The 20,715-nt window shown below is 38.0% G+C and overlaps 5 protein-coding genes across 5 annotated transcripts; 2 read left to right on the top strand and 3 right to left on the bottom strand.

Moving 5' to 3' along the window:
* Positions 1 to 2,150: 2,150 nt before the first annotated feature.
* On the top strand, positions 2,151 to 3,727 carry LOC306774373 (C3a anaphylatoxin chemotactic receptor; the record flags this gene model as incomplete). The annotated part of the gene is made up of 2 exons (XM_079264395.1): positions 2,151 to 2,246; positions 2,792 to 3,727. The coding sequence occupies 2 exons, from the start codon at positions 2,151 to 2,153 to the stop codon at positions 3,725 to 3,727; spliced, it is 1,032 nt and encodes a 343-aa protein (XP_079120521.1).
* Positions 3,728 to 4,964: 1,237 nt separating this feature from the next.
* On the bottom strand, positions 4,965 to 12,104 carry cenpq (centromere protein Q; the record flags this gene model as incomplete). Its single annotated transcript, XM_079264407.1, has 8 exons — positions 4,965 to 6,055; positions 6,406 to 6,478; positions 7,521 to 7,640; positions 8,765 to 8,894; positions 10,868 to 10,936; positions 11,682 to 11,793; positions 11,881 to 11,932; positions 12,006 to 12,104. 7 exons carry the CDS (start codon positions 12,102 to 12,104, stop codon positions 6,419 to 6,421), a joined length of 642 nt encoding a protein of 213 aa, XP_079120533.1. The 3' UTR covers positions 4,965 to 6,055; positions 6,406 to 6,418.
* Positions 12,105 to 13,578: 1,474 nt separating this feature from the next.
* On the bottom strand, positions 13,579 to 16,429 carry mrpl16 (mitochondrial ribosomal protein L16). The gene is made up of 5 exons (XM_079251503.1): positions 16,214 to 16,429; positions 15,527 to 15,598; positions 14,970 to 15,118; positions 14,253 to 14,546; positions 13,579 to 14,113 (listed from the first exon to the last, which is right to left on the bottom strand). The coding sequence occupies exons 1-5, from the start codon at positions 16,281 to 16,283 to the stop codon at positions 13,922 to 13,924; spliced, it is 777 nt and encodes a 258-aa protein (XP_079107629.1). The 5' UTR covers positions 16,284 to 16,429; the 3' UTR covers positions 13,579 to 13,921.
* A 794-nt stretch (positions 16,430 to 17,223) lies between these two features.
* txnl4b (thioredoxin-like 4B) lies at positions 17,224 to 17,937 on the bottom strand (the record flags this gene model as incomplete). Its single annotated transcript, XM_079257587.1, has 3 exons — positions 17,224 to 17,466; positions 17,561 to 17,712; positions 17,806 to 17,937. The coding sequence occupies 3 exons, from the start codon at positions 17,935 to 17,937 to the stop codon at positions 17,301 to 17,303; spliced, it is 450 nt and encodes a 149-aa protein (XP_079113713.1). The 3' UTR covers positions 17,224 to 17,300.
* Positions 17,938 to 18,252: 315 nt separating this feature from the next.
* trmt10c (tRNA methyltransferase 10C, mitochondrial RNase P subunit) lies at positions 18,253 to 19,967 on the top strand. Its single transcript, XM_079244174.1, has one exon. It carries the CDS (start codon positions 18,403 to 18,405, stop codon positions 19,939 to 19,941), a length of 1,539 nt encoding a protein of 512 aa, XP_079100300.1. The 5' UTR covers positions 18,253 to 18,402; the 3' UTR covers positions 19,942 to 19,967.
* The last annotated feature ends 748 nt before the right edge of the window (positions 19,968 to 20,715 follow it).

Raw genomic sequence — 20,715 nt, forward strand, 5'->3', positions numbered from 1 at the left:
TTGACCTAGGGCTACGAAATTCGGCACACATGTGTATCAACCCTAGACAAGCAAAAAACTCAATTAACAAACTGTTACCATGGCAACGGAGTGTCCGCCATCTTGGAAAAAAAACCTTCTCGCCATGAAACACGGTTTGCTTATATCTTTGCACAAATTCATGCTATGTGCACCAAAACTGTAACTATTCGTATTTGGTAGGTCCTTAACACATTATAGAATGTATTGTGGGGGGGGGGGGGGGCAGTTTTTTGGGGGGGTCCCGAGGGTCCCGAATGTCTACGTTAACGTAGGGTAACGAAATTCGGTACACATGTCTACCACGCCAAGACGAGCAAAAAACTCAATTAAGCACCAGTTACCATGGCTATGGGGTGTCCGCCATATTGGTGTTTACGCCCATTTAGCACTTTATGTGCAATGTTGTTAAACAAACTAGTGTGGGATTCATACCACTGACTTCACATCCACCCGGAAGCTTTGTGACGAGTTCGGGTGGAGGTTTCGGCATGAGGCGAGGACCCGATGGATGCCGCTTGCGGCTTTAATTATTATTATTATTCTTTCCAACCATAGTTCAAAAGCAGTGTCTAATTTCACTAAATTATAATTTAGCAATTTTTCACTTAATACTTTTTTCACTTTCTGGTTATTAAATGACCAATGTAAATTGAGCCTTTTCTTTAAAGGGACGGTGTCAGTGCACTTTAGCACCACAAAGCTGTCTACAGTGAACTCATACTTGAACCAGACTCACACCCAGAAACTCCTTTCTCTCTCTGATCTCCTGTTGCCATCTGTTAGGCAATCACTGAAAATGCTATAAAGAATAATGAGTAGAAAGGAAATTAATTTAATAATGATAAATTAACAGAAAAGAGCAGTTGTCAAGCTCTGCACAAGTCTGCTCTGTTAGCTTGTGTGTGTTTTAAATATGTTGCAGCAGGGAAACTCCCAACACTGGCAGGACTGTGGTTCTTGAGAATCGCAGTTGCCCACTTCTGGTTAATGATTTGTGCTGTTACAAAATGCTGTTAGATAAATTGTTAACACAATATTTAATTTTTTGGATATTAAAATGCATTTATCTAGCAAACCAGATGACAGGCATTGCATGGGAAAACACTCACTGCAAAATATAACTAGCTTGAGTCTCAAGACTCAAGACTGAAAAAATTACTTCTGAACATCTCTGACTCGAACTACAATCAAAACTGATGTTGTTTAAAATGTATGTTTGTGATGTTGGCCGGTCTGTAGGCAAGTAGGGGTGTGTTTTGTAATCACATCCAGGAAAGCAAGAGAGAGAGCGAGAGAACTTTTAAGACAGCCAGTGGGCACTCCCCTTTCACACATTAGCTTCTTTCATTCACAAAGCAGATATTGAAGGTAAGGAGCAAACTTCATAATTGGAATCAAAACTATCTGAAGCTATTTTTTTAATACTGGCCTCAAGAAGCAGGTTGTAAATTCTGTTTATTAGATTTATTAGTTTTAGTAGATTCTGAAAAAAAATCTTTTAACTCACAACTGTCATCAGTAACTTTGGCATGTAAGAATAGTACATTGACTCTGTGTAGATGACATGGCATGTTTTCATTTACAGATCAGTTATTGCATGCTGCTTAACAAAAACAGCTGTGATGTAGGTCAAGACACCAGCTGCGGATACCTGCAGCTAATACATTCCTCTGATTTTAATCATCACGGTTGATGCGGTTTGTGCTATATATTGCATGAATTGGTAGTTATGGCAACACTGTGTGCAAGCGAAATATGGTCGCTTGCATAGCTTACCAACTCTAAAGGAGGAAACTTTAGAGTTGTGTGTTAAACCTGTATGGTTATGGCTACATGCATGTATGAAAAAAAGTGTATTGAGGAGAAAGAGAAGAGCAACAAAAATAATGCAAGGAAGGAAGTCTGTGGTGCCATAGTGTTTTGTGATTGGGACATCAGCTTCTCAAAAATTCTTTTTGCAATCAACATGTGCAGTCCATATTCATATGTAACCATGCATGTTACTCATTTTCTGTCTTTGGTCAGGACAAAATTTCATCTAGGAGGAAAAAAGAAAAAAGAATTAAAGACCATGCATACTGTACTGTGTTTCAGGTCTCGTTGAACTTGACATAACCTCAGTGGCCAACATGAATAGTTCACTGCCTCTCAGCAGCACCAGCAGCTCTTATCAGATGGATGCTTCTCGGGGAATCCAAATTGCAGTTACTCTGATCATATTCCTGGTGAGCAATATTGAGCATCGAATACTGCACACTATCAAAGCACACAAGGCCAGAGACACTGAAAAGGGAGTTACATGATAGTCTGAACTCTTGATTAACATTACACTGCAACATTACTATTAATCTTTAGCAGTCAAACAGCTTGTAAAATATGCATGTTTTTGGAAGTAGCTTAGATCAGTAAAAGAAAAAAATACATTAAATATATTGTATCAAACAGAAGCTGATTAATGAAGCTTAGTTGATTCAAAGGTGTAAAAATCCATCTTAGCTAAAAAAGGAAGTTTTCTTTCTTTGACCCTCTGACCTAGCTGTTTGTATTTGAAGATATGGGCTGTTTTCTGCAGACTAGAAAGAAAACTCGTTTTAACATGTAGAGAAATTCAGAGGTGCTTGCACTGCAAGTGGATGCCATCTTTGCACAAAACCATGAAATCAATGCCTCAATAGTCTTTAGATCACTTTTCACATAAACACACAGAAGTTCTTCAATATTTTTGTCTCCATAAATGGGATTAATGGTTTCTTCTCTCTGGAAACTAAAGGTTGGTGTACCTCTGAATGGACTTGTGGTTTGGATACTTGGAATCAGGAGGAATCGTTTCCTGGCACGCAGAGGGAGCACTGAGGAAACACGTGCCGCCAGCAGTTTCCGGGTCTACGTTCTGAACCTGGCCCTAGCTGACTTGATCCTTCTCTTTCGGACCCCCCTTATGTTGGGTTATGTCATCAACAAGTCAGGCTGGCCTTTTGGCAGTGCCTTCTGCCGCATAATAATGTTCCTGCGAGGCCTGGGGCTGTACGCCTCTGCTTTCCTCCTCTGTGCTGTGGCCTTGGAGCGCTGCTTGTGTCTACTGAGGCCGGTGTGGGCTCGACTGCGACGGCCCTCCTGGGCTGTTCCTCTGGCCTGTGGCCTTTTGTGGCTACTAGCCACCGTCTTGTCTGTCCCCTACCTTCACTTTGCTTGTTTGAAGGAACAAAATGGCACATACCATTGCCTGGAGAGCGGAAAATTTAATGCAGGTTTGTTTGTTGCAGAAACGATAGCAGGTTTTTTGCTGCCCCTGCTGGTGTTCCTGTGTAGCAATTTGGCTGTTTTGCTCAACATTAAGCACGTAGTCCCTCCAACACCCACCTCTTCCACACCTTCAATGACCCGTAAGATGACCAGGATGTACCATGTGCTCTTTTTCACCATGCTCCTCTTCCTCACCTGCTGGGTGCCTTATTTTGTTTGTCGGTTCTTGCAGGCCCTGGCACAAGAAAGCTCTACTCTCTATATCTCAGCAGTCAGAGGCAAATACATATCTCTGTTCCTTGTGTACATAAAGAGTACTCTTAACCCAGTGCTGTATGTGTTTGCTGCCAGAGGCCTGGGCCAAGCTATCAAAGCTTCACTCATCTCCACTATTGAACGACTTTTCTATGAGGACTCACAGGATTCCATACGAAGGAAGTCACTCAAGAACTCACAGATGTAGCTGTTAGGTTTTAGCATTTTTTATATGTTGACTTTTCAATGTGTGTAAATTCTTTTCCTCCTCATGCATCTGTCCCTCAACGATCCCAAGTCCCCCAACATGAATAGTCAGGTCTTCTTCCTTATAGAGAAGAATACTTTTTGTTTTGAATATGTTTGATGTACATGTTCTTCATTGTCTAAATGTAAAAAAAAAAAAAAAAATCTGTATATATTCTGAAATTTGAGGTCATTCTCTTCATGACAATACAATACCTGAACAGCATTAGGTATTTCATGTCATTGACTTCATAGACCAATAACTAACAATAATATTCCTTCTCCTCTGTAGTTTCCCTGAATCAGTGGTTAAATAGTAGTATGTAGAAAAACTGGTTTTTACCTTTGTTTGAGGTAACTTTGGTATGAAAGGTCTGATTTCCAGATCCATATAGTTTGTCAAACAATACTTCAGGCTGAGTTTCTTCTCTTGGCTAAGAGCAAGAATCTGTCCATGTTTAGGCATGCTGGAGGTAAGATCATGATCACAAAAATGAATTCAAGTTGCATCTTGTCTGAAGTTACACCACATTTGGAAAGAATATGAACTAGGACATTGTTGGAGTGCCAGATCCTGCCCCAAGGGAAGCATTTGTTTGATGGGTTCCAACATGATTACTCATCATTAACCCTTTCAGTAAAAAGTCCTTAAAAGCCTTTTCCATAGCAATCACAGATTAATTTGAGTTTTTGTCAAACCTTCTGAAGAAAGTGCTTGATTTTGGGTGTCTTAAGAAGAAAATCAGGAAAACATGAAGCCTTCCAAAGTCCTAGACCAAATTTGAATAAATTAAAATAAATTAATAATTAAAAAAAAAAAAAAATTCCCTCGTGTAGATATGTAAATACCAACTATCCCAGCAAACAAGTTTCCACTGACTTGTAAATAACAGCTTTTGTTTTTCTTATGATTGTCACTTTATTCAGATGTATCTGTCAGTGCTCATTTATAGCTTGCTCAGTATCCTCAAGGCAGAAGAGAGGTGTGGGATTTCTTTTAACACAGACCAGCAAGGTATTTTAGCCTGAAGACCAAACATGGAAATTCTTTATTAGGAGCAAATAACATTTGCAGAATTTTACTGGAAAACTTGTTTAAAGTGTTAAAAACCTTGCCTTTCTGAGAGAACAGTGTGTAGCAGTTAAAACCATTTATTTTTGCAATTTCTTTCTTTTGCTCAATAACACACCTACTTTCTCAGCAGATATCCTGGTTTAAATGTGAAAGTTTCAAGCAGACTTAGCTATAATATGAGCAAAAGTAAACATCATATTTTTCTGATTTTCACTGCAATGATTTATTGCAGCCTGACATACAAATCAAATTCTAGTGAAGTTGGGACATTGTGTAAAAAGGACATTAACAAGAATACAGTGACTCACAAATACTTCCTAATAAATTCAACTGATTACACTAGAAAGACAAGATAGTTAATATTTCAATTGATAACCCTTTTTATTTTTGCAAATATTCACTCAAATGGAGTTTGATGTCTGCAACATGTTCCAAAAAGCTGAAGGTTTTTTGTTTTTGTTTTTTTTTATGATCCGAGACTCCCTGTCTGCTGCCACCTGCAATGACACTGACTGTTTTCAAAGGAAAATGTTGCCTTTATTCAAACCGCTTAAATCTGATCTATAAATTATTTAAATATCACAAACACCCCAAACAAAAAGGACGAATTATACAACACAATTTGAAAGATAAAAAATAGGCCTTCTGCAGCAACAAGATTATTCTTTTTACCAGTTGCCAACATTGTTCAGCTCTGGCTTTGAGAAGTTTCGACAAATATTAGCAAGGGTAGAAAAAAACCTAATAAATGACAACTAATGAAGAAGTTGCATACCTTACACATATTTTCAATTTCCCTCTGTGTAGCCATGTAGAGAAGTTATACTTCAATACATGAAATTATGACAAAGGTAAAGCAGATTCTAGCTCAAGTTTGTCATTCAAAACTATGTATACTTTGGATGCCTGGACAATTTCAAACCATTTTTTTAAGTTTAGGTATGCAGCCAGGATGTTTATTTCACTGTAAATATGCAGTCTGTCAATTTGCCGAAAAGAAATTATTTCAGTCTATGAAAACATTTGGCTCTGGTCCCTCCGACATAGATGCGCCTCTGTTTGGTGGGTTAAAGAGTTGCTCAGCATGTTTGTGTGCCTGCTTCTGCACCTCAGCACCTTTGCATCTTGGATGGCCACAGTTTCTGCAGGACTTCTCCCAGTTCCCAGGAAGTGGCTTCATATTCCCTGTCCAGTATGATGTTTCTCAAACAAAACCTAAAAAGAAAAAAACAAAACAAAACTGGAGAAGTAAATGTGATTTATCAATCAGTGTTTTGTTGGTGATGCTTCAAGGTGAAGCAAACTATCTAAATCAAGACATGAAACTCAGACCTGTTATCTTACTAATATGCATATACAGAGGTTGCTTTACAGAAAACGAGCTGAACTTTCCTGTAGAGCTGCAGAGGAAGTGCACACCCAGGCATTTTCACAACTTATTTTTAAAAAAGTGCTGAAGCAAAGAGAAACTTTTTAGTGGTGAGTTTTTGCGGTTAATATGAACAATCCAAGCGGATGTTAGAAAATGCAAAAGTGCAGCAATTTTATTCAGCATTCAAGCTTACCTGTAACGATCTTTTATATCTGTGATGGAACAGTTAAAAGCTTGAGTCGAGTTTGATCCTTTATTTGTAAAATCTGTAGAAAATCAAGAGGTTTTATTATTTTAATGTCATATTGGGCTTTCATATCTCTGTGGCTACTTTCTGCTTCAGTATGGTTTATGTGTGTCAGTGTTGATCATAAATAAAAAAAGTTCCTTCTGTTACTGATGAGACATGTTTTTTCATACATATGCAAACATCATACCGCATGTGAAGGCTACGTTTTAGCATGTTACTAAACAAAATCTGCAAGAAATGTCTGGATTCACTTTTGTGAAAAATAGTTTTAAGGAGAGATGGGCTTTAGTGCACCTCTTCTACTTCTTTTCTTCATTCATCTTGTATACAGCATTTCCCAATCCTGGTCCCCAGTCACCATGTTTTAGAGGCAACCCTACTTTGACCCACCTGTTAAAAATAATAATAGCTTCTGAACAGCCTGCAAAGAACTTGATGGGGGAAGTTCATTCGTCTGAATCAGGTGTGTTGGAGTAGGAACACGTCTAAAGGCATGCAGGGCAGTGGTACTTGAGCACCAGGACTGGGAAACACTGGCTTAGTCCAATTCAGGATCATGGCAGGCTGGAGGCTATCCCAGCAACCACCGGACAAAAGGCAGGGCACACCATGGACAAATCGGCAGTCCACTGCAGAGAACCCATGCATGAGGAAAACATGCAAACTCTGCACACTCTGAGGCAATACTACTTCCACCAGTACTTCTGTACTGATGAACTGACCAATTGAGCAAGGTTAGATAAAAAAAAAAAAAGAATCAACTAAACCAAATTAAAATAAAATAAATAACCCTGAATTGGAATAAGCTAAATGGAAGATAAATAATCACCTTATCTTAATATTTACTGAGAGGACAGTGAAGCCAACCATCAATACAATACTTTGAGGTTCTTTGCTACCCTGTTGACATTTAAGTCTACCCAAGAAGTATCTTAAAAAGGAAAAATGTAACACCCCCACAGTGTTATAGATAAAACACAATACCATACAAGAAAGCAGACAGGACAAATAAAAATGAACATGGTTTAATTTGGCACAGCTGTGTGAATACTTTGCACCTGTTTAGCTTTTTCCTCCTCTTCCTCCAATTCAGATCTGAGCGTGCTACAGGAGTCCTGTAAAGACACGGTCTGCTCCTCCATCCTCTCCAGTGCACTTACAACGGCTTTCAAGTCTTCCTGGACACCCAAAACCCCCCAAAAACATTTAATGTAATAGGAATACAGACTAACTTTCTTTAACAGATTTTAAAACAAGTGAAGCTCCTTAAAAGATCATCTTGTTGGTGACTGCATTGTGGACATGACTAGTAATTATTCTCAATTAATTAGCTGATTATTTTGGACACAATTTTTTTTTCAGTGATAAATGTTATGCAAGGATGATGTATTGTTTACCAATACTTTATTGGCAGATAAGCAAGACAGTTTATTGCTTTGATAATGGGAAATAATTCCATCTAATGATGTGGGGAGGGCTAAGGAAAAACACTCTTGATGCACGTCTCTTTCATAGCAGAGTAGAGCGCTTCACAAACACAATTAGTTGACAGAGGATAACTTCAGAACAGAAAGACAACAAAAGTAAAGAGCCTCTATGTCAGGGGTGTCCAGCTCCGGTCCTTGAGGGCAGAAATCCAGCCAGTTTTCCATGCATCCCTGCTCCAACACACCTACTTCAAATTTATCAGTCACTCTGCAGAACTTCATAGGCTGCTTGATCTATTCAATGTTATTCAACTTGGAACAGGGATACATGGAAAACGTGCAGGACACCAGCCCTCGAGGAGCGACTTTGGACACCCCTGCTCTAGGTTGTTCGTCATGTTGCTTTATAGCAAGTAAGGTGCAACTAAAATTTGAAAGTAATCATAAAGGGAAATACAGCGATGCAAGACACATAAAGTTTGACAATTTAACACCTTTAAGACTGTTGCAGCTGTTTTGTAACTACGTAGTCTGATTTGAAAATGCAGAGCTTCTTTTCACCAATTACATTACTGGGTCAGGCTGACTCTTGTTGGTGTTGTTGAGGGAAGTGTTAGATGTCATTTTACTTTTACAAGTTTCTATGTAGTTTTGGACGAACTCCATCAAGTATTCTTAATTCCTGCTGTAAAACACTATAAGACACAAACCAAGGTAATTTTTTTTTTTTTTTTTAAATCAACCATACTATAACCCAATGCTTAAGACTGGAGTGATTAATTAGGAAAAAAATCCTTATATTTTAAATGTTTACCATTTTCTTGATTAATGGCTGTCCATTTGAATTTCTCTTCTCAGCCTCAAGAGTTTCTCACCTCTAGAGAGCTCAGAGTCTTCTTTCCAACAGCTGATTTCTTAGTCTCTTCCTGGTGGTGCTGAGATGAAGACACCAAATTTTTCTGCTTCTGCATGGGAATTTTGAGCTGTGCACAATGAGCTAAAAACCTGTAAAGTGTTTGAGAGGGAAAAGAAAGGAGGCTATAACACTCACATTACTTGGCTATTTTATTTTTTCTCATCAATATCTATAATAATAATTGTAAAAATAAATATAAAGTCTGAATCTATGACATCGAGAAAAAAATGGCTATGATGAGTTGTGTGTAATAACTGGTTTCCCTGTTTCTACACAAACAACTTAAATTAATGGATCACTGTGCAGAAATCGATAATAACCCATTAGATCAATTTATTATATATAAACTCCTCTCTCACCCACCCCTCCCATCTCCCCAGGGTAGGGTGGGTGGCTCATCATCTCTCAAGCTCGGGTTCTCTACCAGAGTCCTGGGAGCTTGAGGGTCCTATGCAATATCTTAGCTGTTCCCAGGACTGCGCTTTTCTGGATGAAGATGTCTGATGTCTCACCAGGTATCTGTCGGAGCCACTTCTCCAGTGTGGGGGACACGGCCCCCAGTTCTCCGTTCACTATGGGTACTACTGTTGCTTTCACCCTCCAGGCCTTCTCCAGTTCTTCCTTGAGGCCTTGGTACTTCTCCAGTTTCTCATGCTCCTTTTTCCTGATATTTCCATCATTGGGGATGGATACATCGATCACTACGGCTTTCCTCTGCTGCTTATCCATGATCACTATGTCCGGTTTTATCTGTCTGGATTTGGAAGTCCCAGAGAATCTTAGCCCTCTCATTATTCACCACCTTGGGGGGAGTTTCTGACTGGGACTTGGGGTCAGTCCATGTTCTGCACAGATGTTCCTGTACACTATGCCAGCTACTTCGTTATGGCGCTCCATGTATTCTTTGCCTGGCAGTATCTTGGACCCTGCTGTGAGGCGCTGTATTGTTTCTGGGGCTCCTTTTCATAGTCTGCACCTGGGATCCTGCCTGGTATGATAGATCTGGACCTCAATCACCCTGGTGTTCAGGGCCTGCTCCTGTGCTGCCATGATTAGTGCCTCTGTGCTGTCCTTCAGTCCATCCCTCTCCAGCCATTGATAGGACTTGATTATATCGGCAACGTCGGTGATCTGCCGATGGTACATCCCCTGCAGGGGCTTTTCCTCCCATCATGGTTCTTCCATCTTGTGTTCCTCTAGACTCCATTTTCTGAGAAATTCACTAAGTGCATCATCCCTCAGTGCCCTCTTCTTGATGTATTTGTGGAACTTAGATGTTACATCTCGGATAGTGGTCTTGATGCTCACTAGTCCTTGGCCCTCTTCTTTACACTTAGTGTATAGTCGCTGGACACTGGACTTGAGGTGGAACCCTCCATGCAGGGTGAGCAGCTTCCGTGTTTTGACATCCGTGGTCTGAGCATCCTCCTTTGACCAGCTTAATATCCCAGTAGGGTATCAGATAACTGACAGAGCGTAGCTGTTAATTGCCCAGATCTTGTTCTTGCCATTGACCTGACTTCTCAGTGCTTGCCTCACTTGTTGCAGGTATTTAACTGTGGCAGCTTTCCTTGTGGGTTCTGCATGGTTGCCATTCGCCTGTGGTATGCCCAGGTACTTGGCATACCACAGTAGCTGGGCAGAGTTGGCAAATGTGGCTGGGGGAGAGGGAAGTCTGGGCTTCCCTACTTAGGATGCTGGCCCCAGATAAGCAGCAGAGAATGGATGGTAGGATGGATATTCTATATTATATTATATATATATATATATATATATATATATATATATATATATATATATATATATATATATACACACACATATATACATATACAAATAAATGTAAACAAGCTAAAGTTTTCCCTCATAGCATGTTTGTAATCCTGCACATTCATTAAAGATGTTTCTATGAATTGAGCCCTATTGGAGATATACAGCGATAGCAATGCATTTCATTTGACTAATCAAAATTAACTTCTAGACAAAACTCATTTAAGTATGAAAGTAGTAGAAACATGGTTTACTTTAAAAGTATACTTTGAAATTTTCAATAAATGCTCACCTGTTTTTCATTATGTTCAGATGTTCCTGGCTTTCTTTCTTCTCTCTTTGCCTCAAAGCAAGAGTTGCTCTGTAAAAAAAAGTGGTTTTTTTTATTTATTTAAATTATTAGAGTATTACTTATTCAGTGAAAAATAAATGTTTCTTTGGCTTTTTTCACACACGAACATTGAATAATTTGAGGAAACAATAATGAACATGTCTAACTGCCTGCAGATATATCTGCTAACTTTTAGGCTGCTTTCTGCTTACTTGCTACTATAATAAATAAGTTCAGAGACACAGAGATGATATGATCGAAACAATAAGTTTCATATGATTTTTTTTAATAGTGTTGCAAATGAAACTAAGCATTTTCCACAGTATAAATTTTGCATCATGTGCTGCAAACTCTCTCTCTACGATGTCTTTTTCTGAAGCAACTTCAAAAAAAGACTAAAGTGCCTGAATTGTCTCATGAAAATCTCTGATGTCTGTGAATGAAATCAGCTTTAAAGAGACGCAACAAGGTTGACCCATGAAACTGATGAAGCAGTAATTTAGACTGCTGTTAAAAGATATAATCAAGACTTGACTGAAGAAAACAGATAGTTAGGCTTGAGGAAAGCAGTTACCATGGCAACAATAAATTGCCATGGTATCTAAGACTATATAAAAAGAGGTCAAGCCCTTTTTGAGACGCAAAACCCAGCTTTAACAAGCTCAAAACTCTTCACTAAACCTGCTTTCTTGAATAGATACCTGACTTTACATATTTCAAAAAGATTATTAGCAATACCTAATACACAATTGAGACTTATCACTGCAATACTTACAGTATTGATAAGTCCATTATATTCTCTATTGCCTTTATAGAGGAGGTCGGCATCACGCTCCAGTTTTTATTTTCTTTCATCTTCTTGCTGACTGATGAGGAGTCTCCTTCAGCTACCAGGAAAAAGCAAAAACACAGTCAGGACGATAGTGTGATTTACGGCTTATTAAACTAAAGAAAACGAAAAGAACAGTCTTCACCTTTCCTCTTAGGTGCTGTTTTTTTGTGAGTTGTCTCCTCATGCTCCTGGGCCTAAAATAATACAAAGTTTAGGCGAATACATCACTTTAACATCTGGCATTTTCATCCAACCATTCAACCTTACCTGTTCCAATGTTAACCTGTGTGGCTTCTTGTTTGCCTTTTTCTGTTTCACGTTGGGTCCTTTGGACGGATCTCGACCAGAACCTCGCGCAGGCTTCATAACAAAAACACAGCAAACGGTTTGTAGCTTAGGGCGCCAATGTGACGTTTCTATCAGCTAACGTAAAAACCCAACACTTCAGTAAAAGTAGCTTAAACTTCGAGAGATATCACAATACGTTACAAAGCAAACGTGGAAATACAAAAGAGAACTATAGATTTAACAACAGTCATTAGAGTGTAATCTGTAGTTTTCATTTTCGCGCTGTTTTTAAACTTTTCTCAGGTCTTATGCGCATGCGCGAAACAACGTAGACATTTAACCCTTGTGGCTTGTCTGTTTCTTTAAACTTTACCGTGACCAAAGAGAGATGGTTAAAAACAAGACTGATTAGATAAGTTACATAAAAAGAACACCTACCTAAATATAATATATGATAAATATATATATAAGAAGCCATTTTGGTAAAAAAAAAAAAAAAAAACTTAACTCAAAGATTTAAAAGAGGAATATTATTTTTATATACATTATTTATATATATATATATATATATATATATATATATATATATATATATATATATATATATATATATATATATATATTTATATATATATATATATATATATATATATATATATACATATATATATGGGTATATTATTAATTTGGATTTGTAGGACTGATAGTACGACTGCACTGCGTTCAGCATAAAGGGTTGGAACAATCGTAACATTGTGTACAACAGGAGCAACATGCTTAAAAAAAACACCAATTAATAATTTCTAGCATGAAACGCAATCAGACAATTGATTTCTTATGTTAGATATACAGGGTGTTCATAAAGTTTCTTTAGAATTTAGCAAATTTATTAAAGAGCACATTAATATATAATTGTCTCGAAATTATTACTAAAGGAAGAACAGTTCATTTTTTAAAAACTTCTGTATCCGTTTTCTTCTGATGCTCTTATCGTCCATATCCAATAGTCACTGGAAGGTGAAAAAGGAAGGAAGGTGAATGTTATCCATGATTATTCCTGTAGTTTTGTTGACTAATTTTGTTTCAATGAACCACAGTACTGAGCATATTGTGCATTTTCTTGAGCAGCAAGTTTTTAAGGTTTTATTAAACTGGGATTCTTCATTAAAAGGCTACCCAAAATACACAGATCAAATGTTATTTAAAAATTTGATAACTTCTGGGTAAATGGAAGAAATTTGATTAACAGGCATCACAATTTGTCTTTGCCATACTTTTTTTTTTTTTAAATGTTAAGACACTTTATGGACACCCTTTAATTAACCGATTACCACTTGTTACACCTTATATCCAGACTTGTTTACTGTTAACGCAACATAACCTTTTGTTTTATGACAGCACTGAATAATCAAGATGTTTTAATTTTTTTGCATTTTATTGATTTTAAAAAGGAAAATCAGATGTTCAACACAAGAAGCACTCAAAGAGCACAAACATCTGATAAAAGTTTTTTTCAAACATATTGTTCAGGATCCTTTTTAAAATCCCTGCGTCCTCATTGCCTTCCAGATCACTCCCCAGATTTAATGAAATGTGTGTTAGACCAAGACCCATTGGCAGAAAAAAAGAAATTAAAATCCACGAAGTAACTTTTGCATAAAGTTGCTGACAGACAGGTAAACGTGGGCAATAAACATAACCTCCTTGGTAGAGGTAATAATGGAAAACTGAATGTAGTTTTTCAGGTTTATTAGGTGATACAAAATGACACAAAAATTAAATATACCTGACATGACTTTTAGTCAGTGTGTTACAGAATTCTGTTTGCATCTTCCTCCGTGTGTCAGAGTGGTGTCACAGCACTATATTAACAACTATATTAACCCTCAGGTTTGTCACACCCGCCCTGGGAGGTGAAATTTGCCTGTAAAGCGTCCGTGGTTGTGTAGGTCGAAGGGACTAAGCACCCTCCTGATACCCAACATGTTGCCCTGTGCTATCTGCTTAAAGGTCCAGGGATTCTGGTTGTTTTGCTCCATATCAGCTTGCGTTTTTTGTAGCGCTGCTAGGCTTTCTCTGCTCATTACCTAAAATAAAATAAAAAAAACAGGGAACATATTTTAACACATGGAAAACATATGTAAAAACAATTCACACTTTCAGCTTTTTTTTCTGCATGTATTTAAGCAACAAGAGACAACAAGTGCACCATTTCTATAAGCTTACCTTGGAAGGGAAGGGCAGCTTCTTGGCCACTTCAATCAGAACATGTTCAATCTCCCGCAGCTCCACCTTTCCTCCAACCTCTATGATTAAACGGCCATAACGAACTGGCGTCACATAGTGGTCGATGGCTCCTTTGCCCCCACCCATGCGCTGACCCAGACCTTTACATGTTATGGGCTTATATGGTGCATTGATGCGCCACCGAGCAAATGTTGTCTTGGAATCCATCTTGCGGTTAATAGTTAGACGGATCATTTCCAAATGACCCCAGTGGAGGTAACCCCCGCCCATCGCCTGAGCAAGAGAAAGAGGATAATGACAGTAATTTATAAATGTCATGTTCACTGGGTGGTATTGAACACAGAGACCAACATGAAAGAAAAAACGAGAAAGTGACATACAAATATTTCATTTGATTAAGTTCTATCATTTATCAATATCCAACATTATGGAATATCTGACTCACAGGTCCTCAGAGTGAGTTGTGTTTTACATTGCACAATTACAAATGTTGGTATAAAACAGGAAAAGGTATGTGTAAGGTTTATGCAATACATCCTGTACGGGCAATGAAATATGTAACAAATGGCTGCAGTTGTTTGGCAATACAGAAAGAGGAAATTGGATATGATAAATAACTTGTTAAAACTGCCACAGTATAATCCTCAATCCTGCTTTACTCAGGTGGTCAGCAGCATGTGCAGATAATTCTCTCACCACAATCGCGTATTGTCCTGTAGTGAAGGCATTCGCAGTCTTAGCTGGGCCTTGAATGTCCCGCAGCTTCTTCCTCTCTTTCATGGCCTTTTTCAAGTTGGGTACCTTATTCAGAAACTTCAGTTTGGGTTTTGGTGGCAGAAACACATCTTCAGAGATAAAAAACATGCACGACAAAAGTGGAAAATGTTAACACAGTTCAGGATGACAGTAAAATCAGAATCTGCATTTTCTGCATTTTGATGTGCAATAACAACTGTGGACTTTTTGTTGTTGGTTTTTTTTTTTTTGTCATTTCATCAATTTATTGTTGTGTTTTGTAAAAAGTAGCTATTTCTGCATTGTGGTTAGGTTTTTCATTTTATTGTTATTAAAGTTGCCTACTTTGCTACAATTTGTGTTATTATTTTGGATATGAAGATGTTGCATTTTATCTTCTCTCTTTCCTTAGTATGCTTCATTTTTGTCTAATGGTGATGTGCCATCCAACAAACAAACAACAATGCTATATATTCAAAGAAGAAAAGTCACAAGAGAATGACAAAATGAATAAGTACCGCTGTAATCTGGAGGGATTTCAAGCGTTTTCATCCCAGCAGTGATGATTTTCAAGTGGCTGTGCAGGAAACCTGAGGGGAAAAACAAGAGAAACTTTACAAAAAAATGCACAACTCACAAATAGTTGGTTTTATTTTATGTTTTGTATGTCAGAACATACTTTAACTGCTACTTTTACCAGTTTGTAATTGGTAATATGTTGCAACTCCAACACAAAAGAAACTTTCATAGATAGCTAGAGAAATTTTGTTCTATGACAGTGGTTAAAATAATCAAAGCTTAATTTCACTTTCTTCTGTGTCTCCACATCGTAAGATCACTTTGGTGTTCAGCTTTCTCAGTTACTGTGATCTTGCTGTTTGTTAACACCGGTGTTTCTGCGGCTTCCGTTGCAGCTTCGTGATTATGGCAGCACAATACTTTTGTAATCCTATGCGGGTTTTTTTTTTTTTTATTTCTTTCTTTCAATAATGACAATTTATCATAATGTAGTGCTTTAAACTTAACTAGGAATTTAACTTGACCAATGATTATGGCCCTGCATCTATTAACGCTTAGAACTTCTTTTTTTTTATGTGTGGGGACAGAGTGGATTAGTTCTGGTACAGAAATATGTGTAAGAGATATTCTTTAAGCCCACTCTCGTGACCACAATGTCGATATGAAGTCAGCCTTGGCTGAATTACCTCGCTGATGACCGCGAGCTCCACAGATTCCCGTCAGTCCACCAACCGTCGCCTTAACGAGGGAGATCATTATGCGAATATTTTAATTTGGGTACAAAGAACATCTAATTTTATGGTCCACATTCGAGCATCTTTAAAAGCTTTACTATTCATTAAATTCCTATTTACACCATACTCCGTGCAAGGTCGCTGCCATCGTTTTTGTGTTACTTTAAATAGTTCCGACTGAGAACAAAGAACTTCCGGTCTGAGCTTTTTCAGAATAAGACAGTGGAAAGTTTATTTACCCAATTATTTTGTCATGTTTATTTTTTTATTACCATCAAGATAGAGCAGAAATAAAATTTACGATAAAGTGACCAATCAAATATTCACGCCGCCTGAGGATGCTGACAACAGAGAAGTGGAGCTTCTACAGAATATCGCGGGATTGCTTCTTTGTGTGAAAATCTTGAAAAAGGAAAGAGAAAAGGTTTTCAAAGTTTATTATAATTGGATAGATAAGTGGCAACTGTTTTCCATAGGAAGCATATAAGGCCTTCGTACACTTTATTGTGAAAAAAATATAAATACAAAAAAAAAAAAAAAAGAAAACTCCTGGCTTATAATGATTGATTAGGGCATTTACACACAAGTAGAAATACATGTTTAGAACAACTTATCCGACTATGAAAAGTAAGTTTATTATATAGAGCAGGGTTACTTATTACGGTCTTACAAGAGCTGTCTTACGTAACGCAATTCCTTACATTTTATTCACACTAAACATTTTGTGAAAACACTAACTAAAATATCACTCACATGAAGAAGAAAAAAAAAAAAAAACCTGTATACTCATAAAGACAACTTTAAACAAGAATATAAAGAGAACATTCTCCTTTTTTTTAAAAAAATTGTTATTATTAAAATCAATAATAACAGAACAGATAAAAATTTCATACGTTAGTTTTATCATAGAAAATGATTTCATTCAGCTTTTCACCAGCTAAATATAAAAAAATTGCTTCATTACTTTATCAACCAGGGATAACTCATGCTTTGCTCAAATGATTTCAGCTGCAAGTCCACAATGGCGAAGATGGTGACTCTAAATCCCATGATAGAGGAGATCATATTTGGGAATATTCTGGGGATCTATGGGACTTTGAACAATCATTTTTCCCCGCATAGCACCTCTATAAATCACCTCAATCAGATCCATGAAGTCTTGTTTGGTTTTGAAGCTTCCAACAAACTTAGTGTGATCTGGGGAACTGAAAAGCAAACCAAAATTTAAAAAATAATCGCAAATTGGTCACATTTATTCTTCTGTTTTTGGCTTTGACTCAATGATTTTTCCTTTCTTACCCGTAATCCACTTTCATGTGCTGTCCATTGAAAAAGAAAACTGTTGAAGGGATGTAACTGATGTCAAAGTATCTCGTATAAATTGGAGCTTTGTCCACATCAACGATGTATATGGACGCCATGTTACTCAAGTCGTGGGCAGTTTTTGACAACTGGAAGACAGAGAAGAGAGTTTTACCCAAAACAGAAGATCCGCTGTAACACCGGTATTCCCATCCTGCAGATTGCTGTGTTCACATGCTTACAATTTCATCCAGCTGGAGACAAACTGAGTCTTCGTCTCTTCCAAACCTCAAAACAACTACTTTTTCTGCCACTCCTTTAATAACGTCATCTATATCTTTTTTGCACATTAATTTGGGTAAAAACAAGCTCATTTTGAAAGCTAACCAGCTAGCTTGACTTGTTCAATTTACAGGAGGAAATTGCGTCATTTATTGATGTACGACACCATAAAGTTTCCGCCAAAAAAAACCTGCGTCACTAAATGTACGTTACTTTAAAGTTATATGTTGTTATTATTTATGTGGATTCTTAGACTAAAAAAAAGTAACAAATATATTTTTATTTTGGGGGAAATGTTTCATTTTATAATATGCAGTGTTGCGAATTTCTAGTACGTCATATTATGCTGTAACATCGTGTGACAACGTGACCTTCCTTCAGTACGCCACGAGATTATCCGTGTGGGCTCAGTTTGGGTAATGCAGAAATTCATCAAAATACATTTATTTTTGGTCATTTAATGCAGCGAAAGTACAGCAGCTGAAACGACTTTTTTCTTGCCTTGTTCAACCAAGAGACTCTTTCCTTGTTGTACTTCTGAGGTTGTATTATTAACAATGCTACGGCGACTAACTAGCATAGGCTGTAAAGCGCTATGCAAGACTAGTCACCTTGTCACATCCAGGAGGCACGTGAGCCGTTTCGTAGTGGTTTACAGCACCAGATTTTACCCAGTTTGCCCCTTTGCTAGTGAAGCTATCGGGAATGATCACGTCAAAATGAAAGAACCTTCAAAAGATAATGAAGAATTAGATTTGGAGAAGTGGAAGTTTGTTATGAGATCTCAAGTTACATTCCAGGAGCAGCAAGTCAAAGATGAAGAAGAGCTAAATGATGCTGGTGAACACCCAAAAGAAACTGCTGTTGGTTCAACAGACAGCTCTTTACTGGAGGCAACTCGTGAACTGGTTTCTATGTGGAGGCAAGCTGGTAAGCTTGTACCTCAAGAGATGACTGAGGAGGAAGTGCGGACACTAGCAGAGCTCACCACTAAATCATCTAGAAAGAAGTACCTGAAGTACCTGGCTGTCAAGGAGGGCCACAAACTAGCACGTAAGGAGAAGCAACAACGAAAGAAGGCTGAGAGGGAAGCTTCAATAATGGCGCAGAGAGGATCTGAAAGTGACACCGAGGAAGGGAAAGGATTATCATTAAAAAATACATTATTTCCCCAGTTTTGGGACCGTTCCCTGGATAAACTGTTGGCTTGGAGAACTGCTCAGAGCATGATGTTTGGTCAGCCACTTGTATTTGACATGAGTTATGAGTCCAACATGTCCAGACGGGAGATAGAAAACACAGTATCTCAGCTCCTGGAGGTGGAAGGCTGTAACCGACGTGCTACTGAGCCATTTCACCTCCACTTTTGCAACCTGCAGCCAGATGGTCCCTACAAGCAGGAGCTGCTCAAACGATACGGCCCGGAGACCTGGGACCGTCTGCTGATTACCAGCACTGAGCATCATCATGTTGATCTTTTCCCAAGAGAACAGCTTGTATATCTAACTGCAGACTCCCCCAATGTGCTCCGCACCTTTGACCACTCCAAGGTCTACATCATTGGAGCGCTTGTGGACCGGTCTATCCAGTCAGGCTTGTCACTGGCTAATGCCAAACGTCTAAAGCTGGCTACAGCCCGCTTGCCACTGGATGAGTTTCTTCACTGGGATATGGGAGCCAAAAATCTGACTCTCGACCAGATGATCCGCATCATGCTCACTATAAAGGATACTGGAAAGTGGGAGGAAGCGTTGAAGTTTGTGCCCACCAGAAAACATGATGGTTTCCATACACAGCAGACAGAAACCAACATACCTAATAACAGAGTCAGAAGTCTGAAAAATTATGGAATAAAACAGGATGTTGATGAGCCATTGGGATCTGTAGTAAAAAACAGTGGGAGGGCTATTCAGAGCATGAGTCATCACGTGTCCAATAAAGAGTTTGGCTCAGGTGGGCGGGACAGAAGAGCTGGACCATGCACTGTGAGCGAAAACACGCCTGCCACAACCAAAACACGGACATCATTTAAAAGTGACATTGAAGCAAGGAAAAGGGCAAGCAAACATAAGATGTGGTGGCATGAGTCAAGTTAACAACTAACTGCTTAACAACTGCTTGTATGTTTGTAGATATTAATAACTGAGCAGATAAATAAAATGTTCTGTTGCACTTGTGATGTGGGGGCACAAAAGACAAGATCAAGTTTTAATTAAAAGGTAGAAACAACTTTGGTCTTTATTGCAATCTGATATGAAGAAAACATTTATAAAAATGTTTTGGAGGGGAAAAAAGAAAATCAGCACATGAAATATGTAATTTCACAGTATATTCTAAAGCCCAAAGAAAATCTGTTTTTATTTTAATGCCAAGTAACAACCAAAAAGAAAAAATCTAATTACTTGTGGCTTTTTCTCTTGTAACAATACTGCACAATATAATATAGTACCACCAGTCCACTTCCAAAATACTCAATATGTATTATTACAATACAGCATCTGAAAAACTGAATAAAATATTAAAACATTTTTTTTTCCAAAATATAAATACCATCAAGACAAAACTGTTAACCTGCACTAAACAAGGCATCCAGAGTTATTTTCATGTAAATATGCTCTTCATTTACCTTGTCACTCGTTTAATGTCCACACTTTCCAATGCGGCCTGTTTTCTCAACTGACTGCTCATCAAATTCTTAATCAAAACACATTTTAATCAAACTTCAAACACTCGTATTCCAGTTTTATAAAGAGACTTAAAACATCCTTTTGCCTTTCGATACTGACTTGGACCACAAACCACAATGATAAACATGAGACCTTTTCACATGTGTCTCTCAGGCTGGGACTTACATCTTGTATACTGGTATC

This window comes from Telmatherina bonti (assembly GCF_933228915.1).
Source record: "Telmatherina bonti genome assembly, chromosome: 1".
Lineage (NCBI taxonomy): Eukaryota > Metazoa > Chordata > Actinopteri > Atheriniformes > Telmatherinidae > Telmatherina > Telmatherina bonti.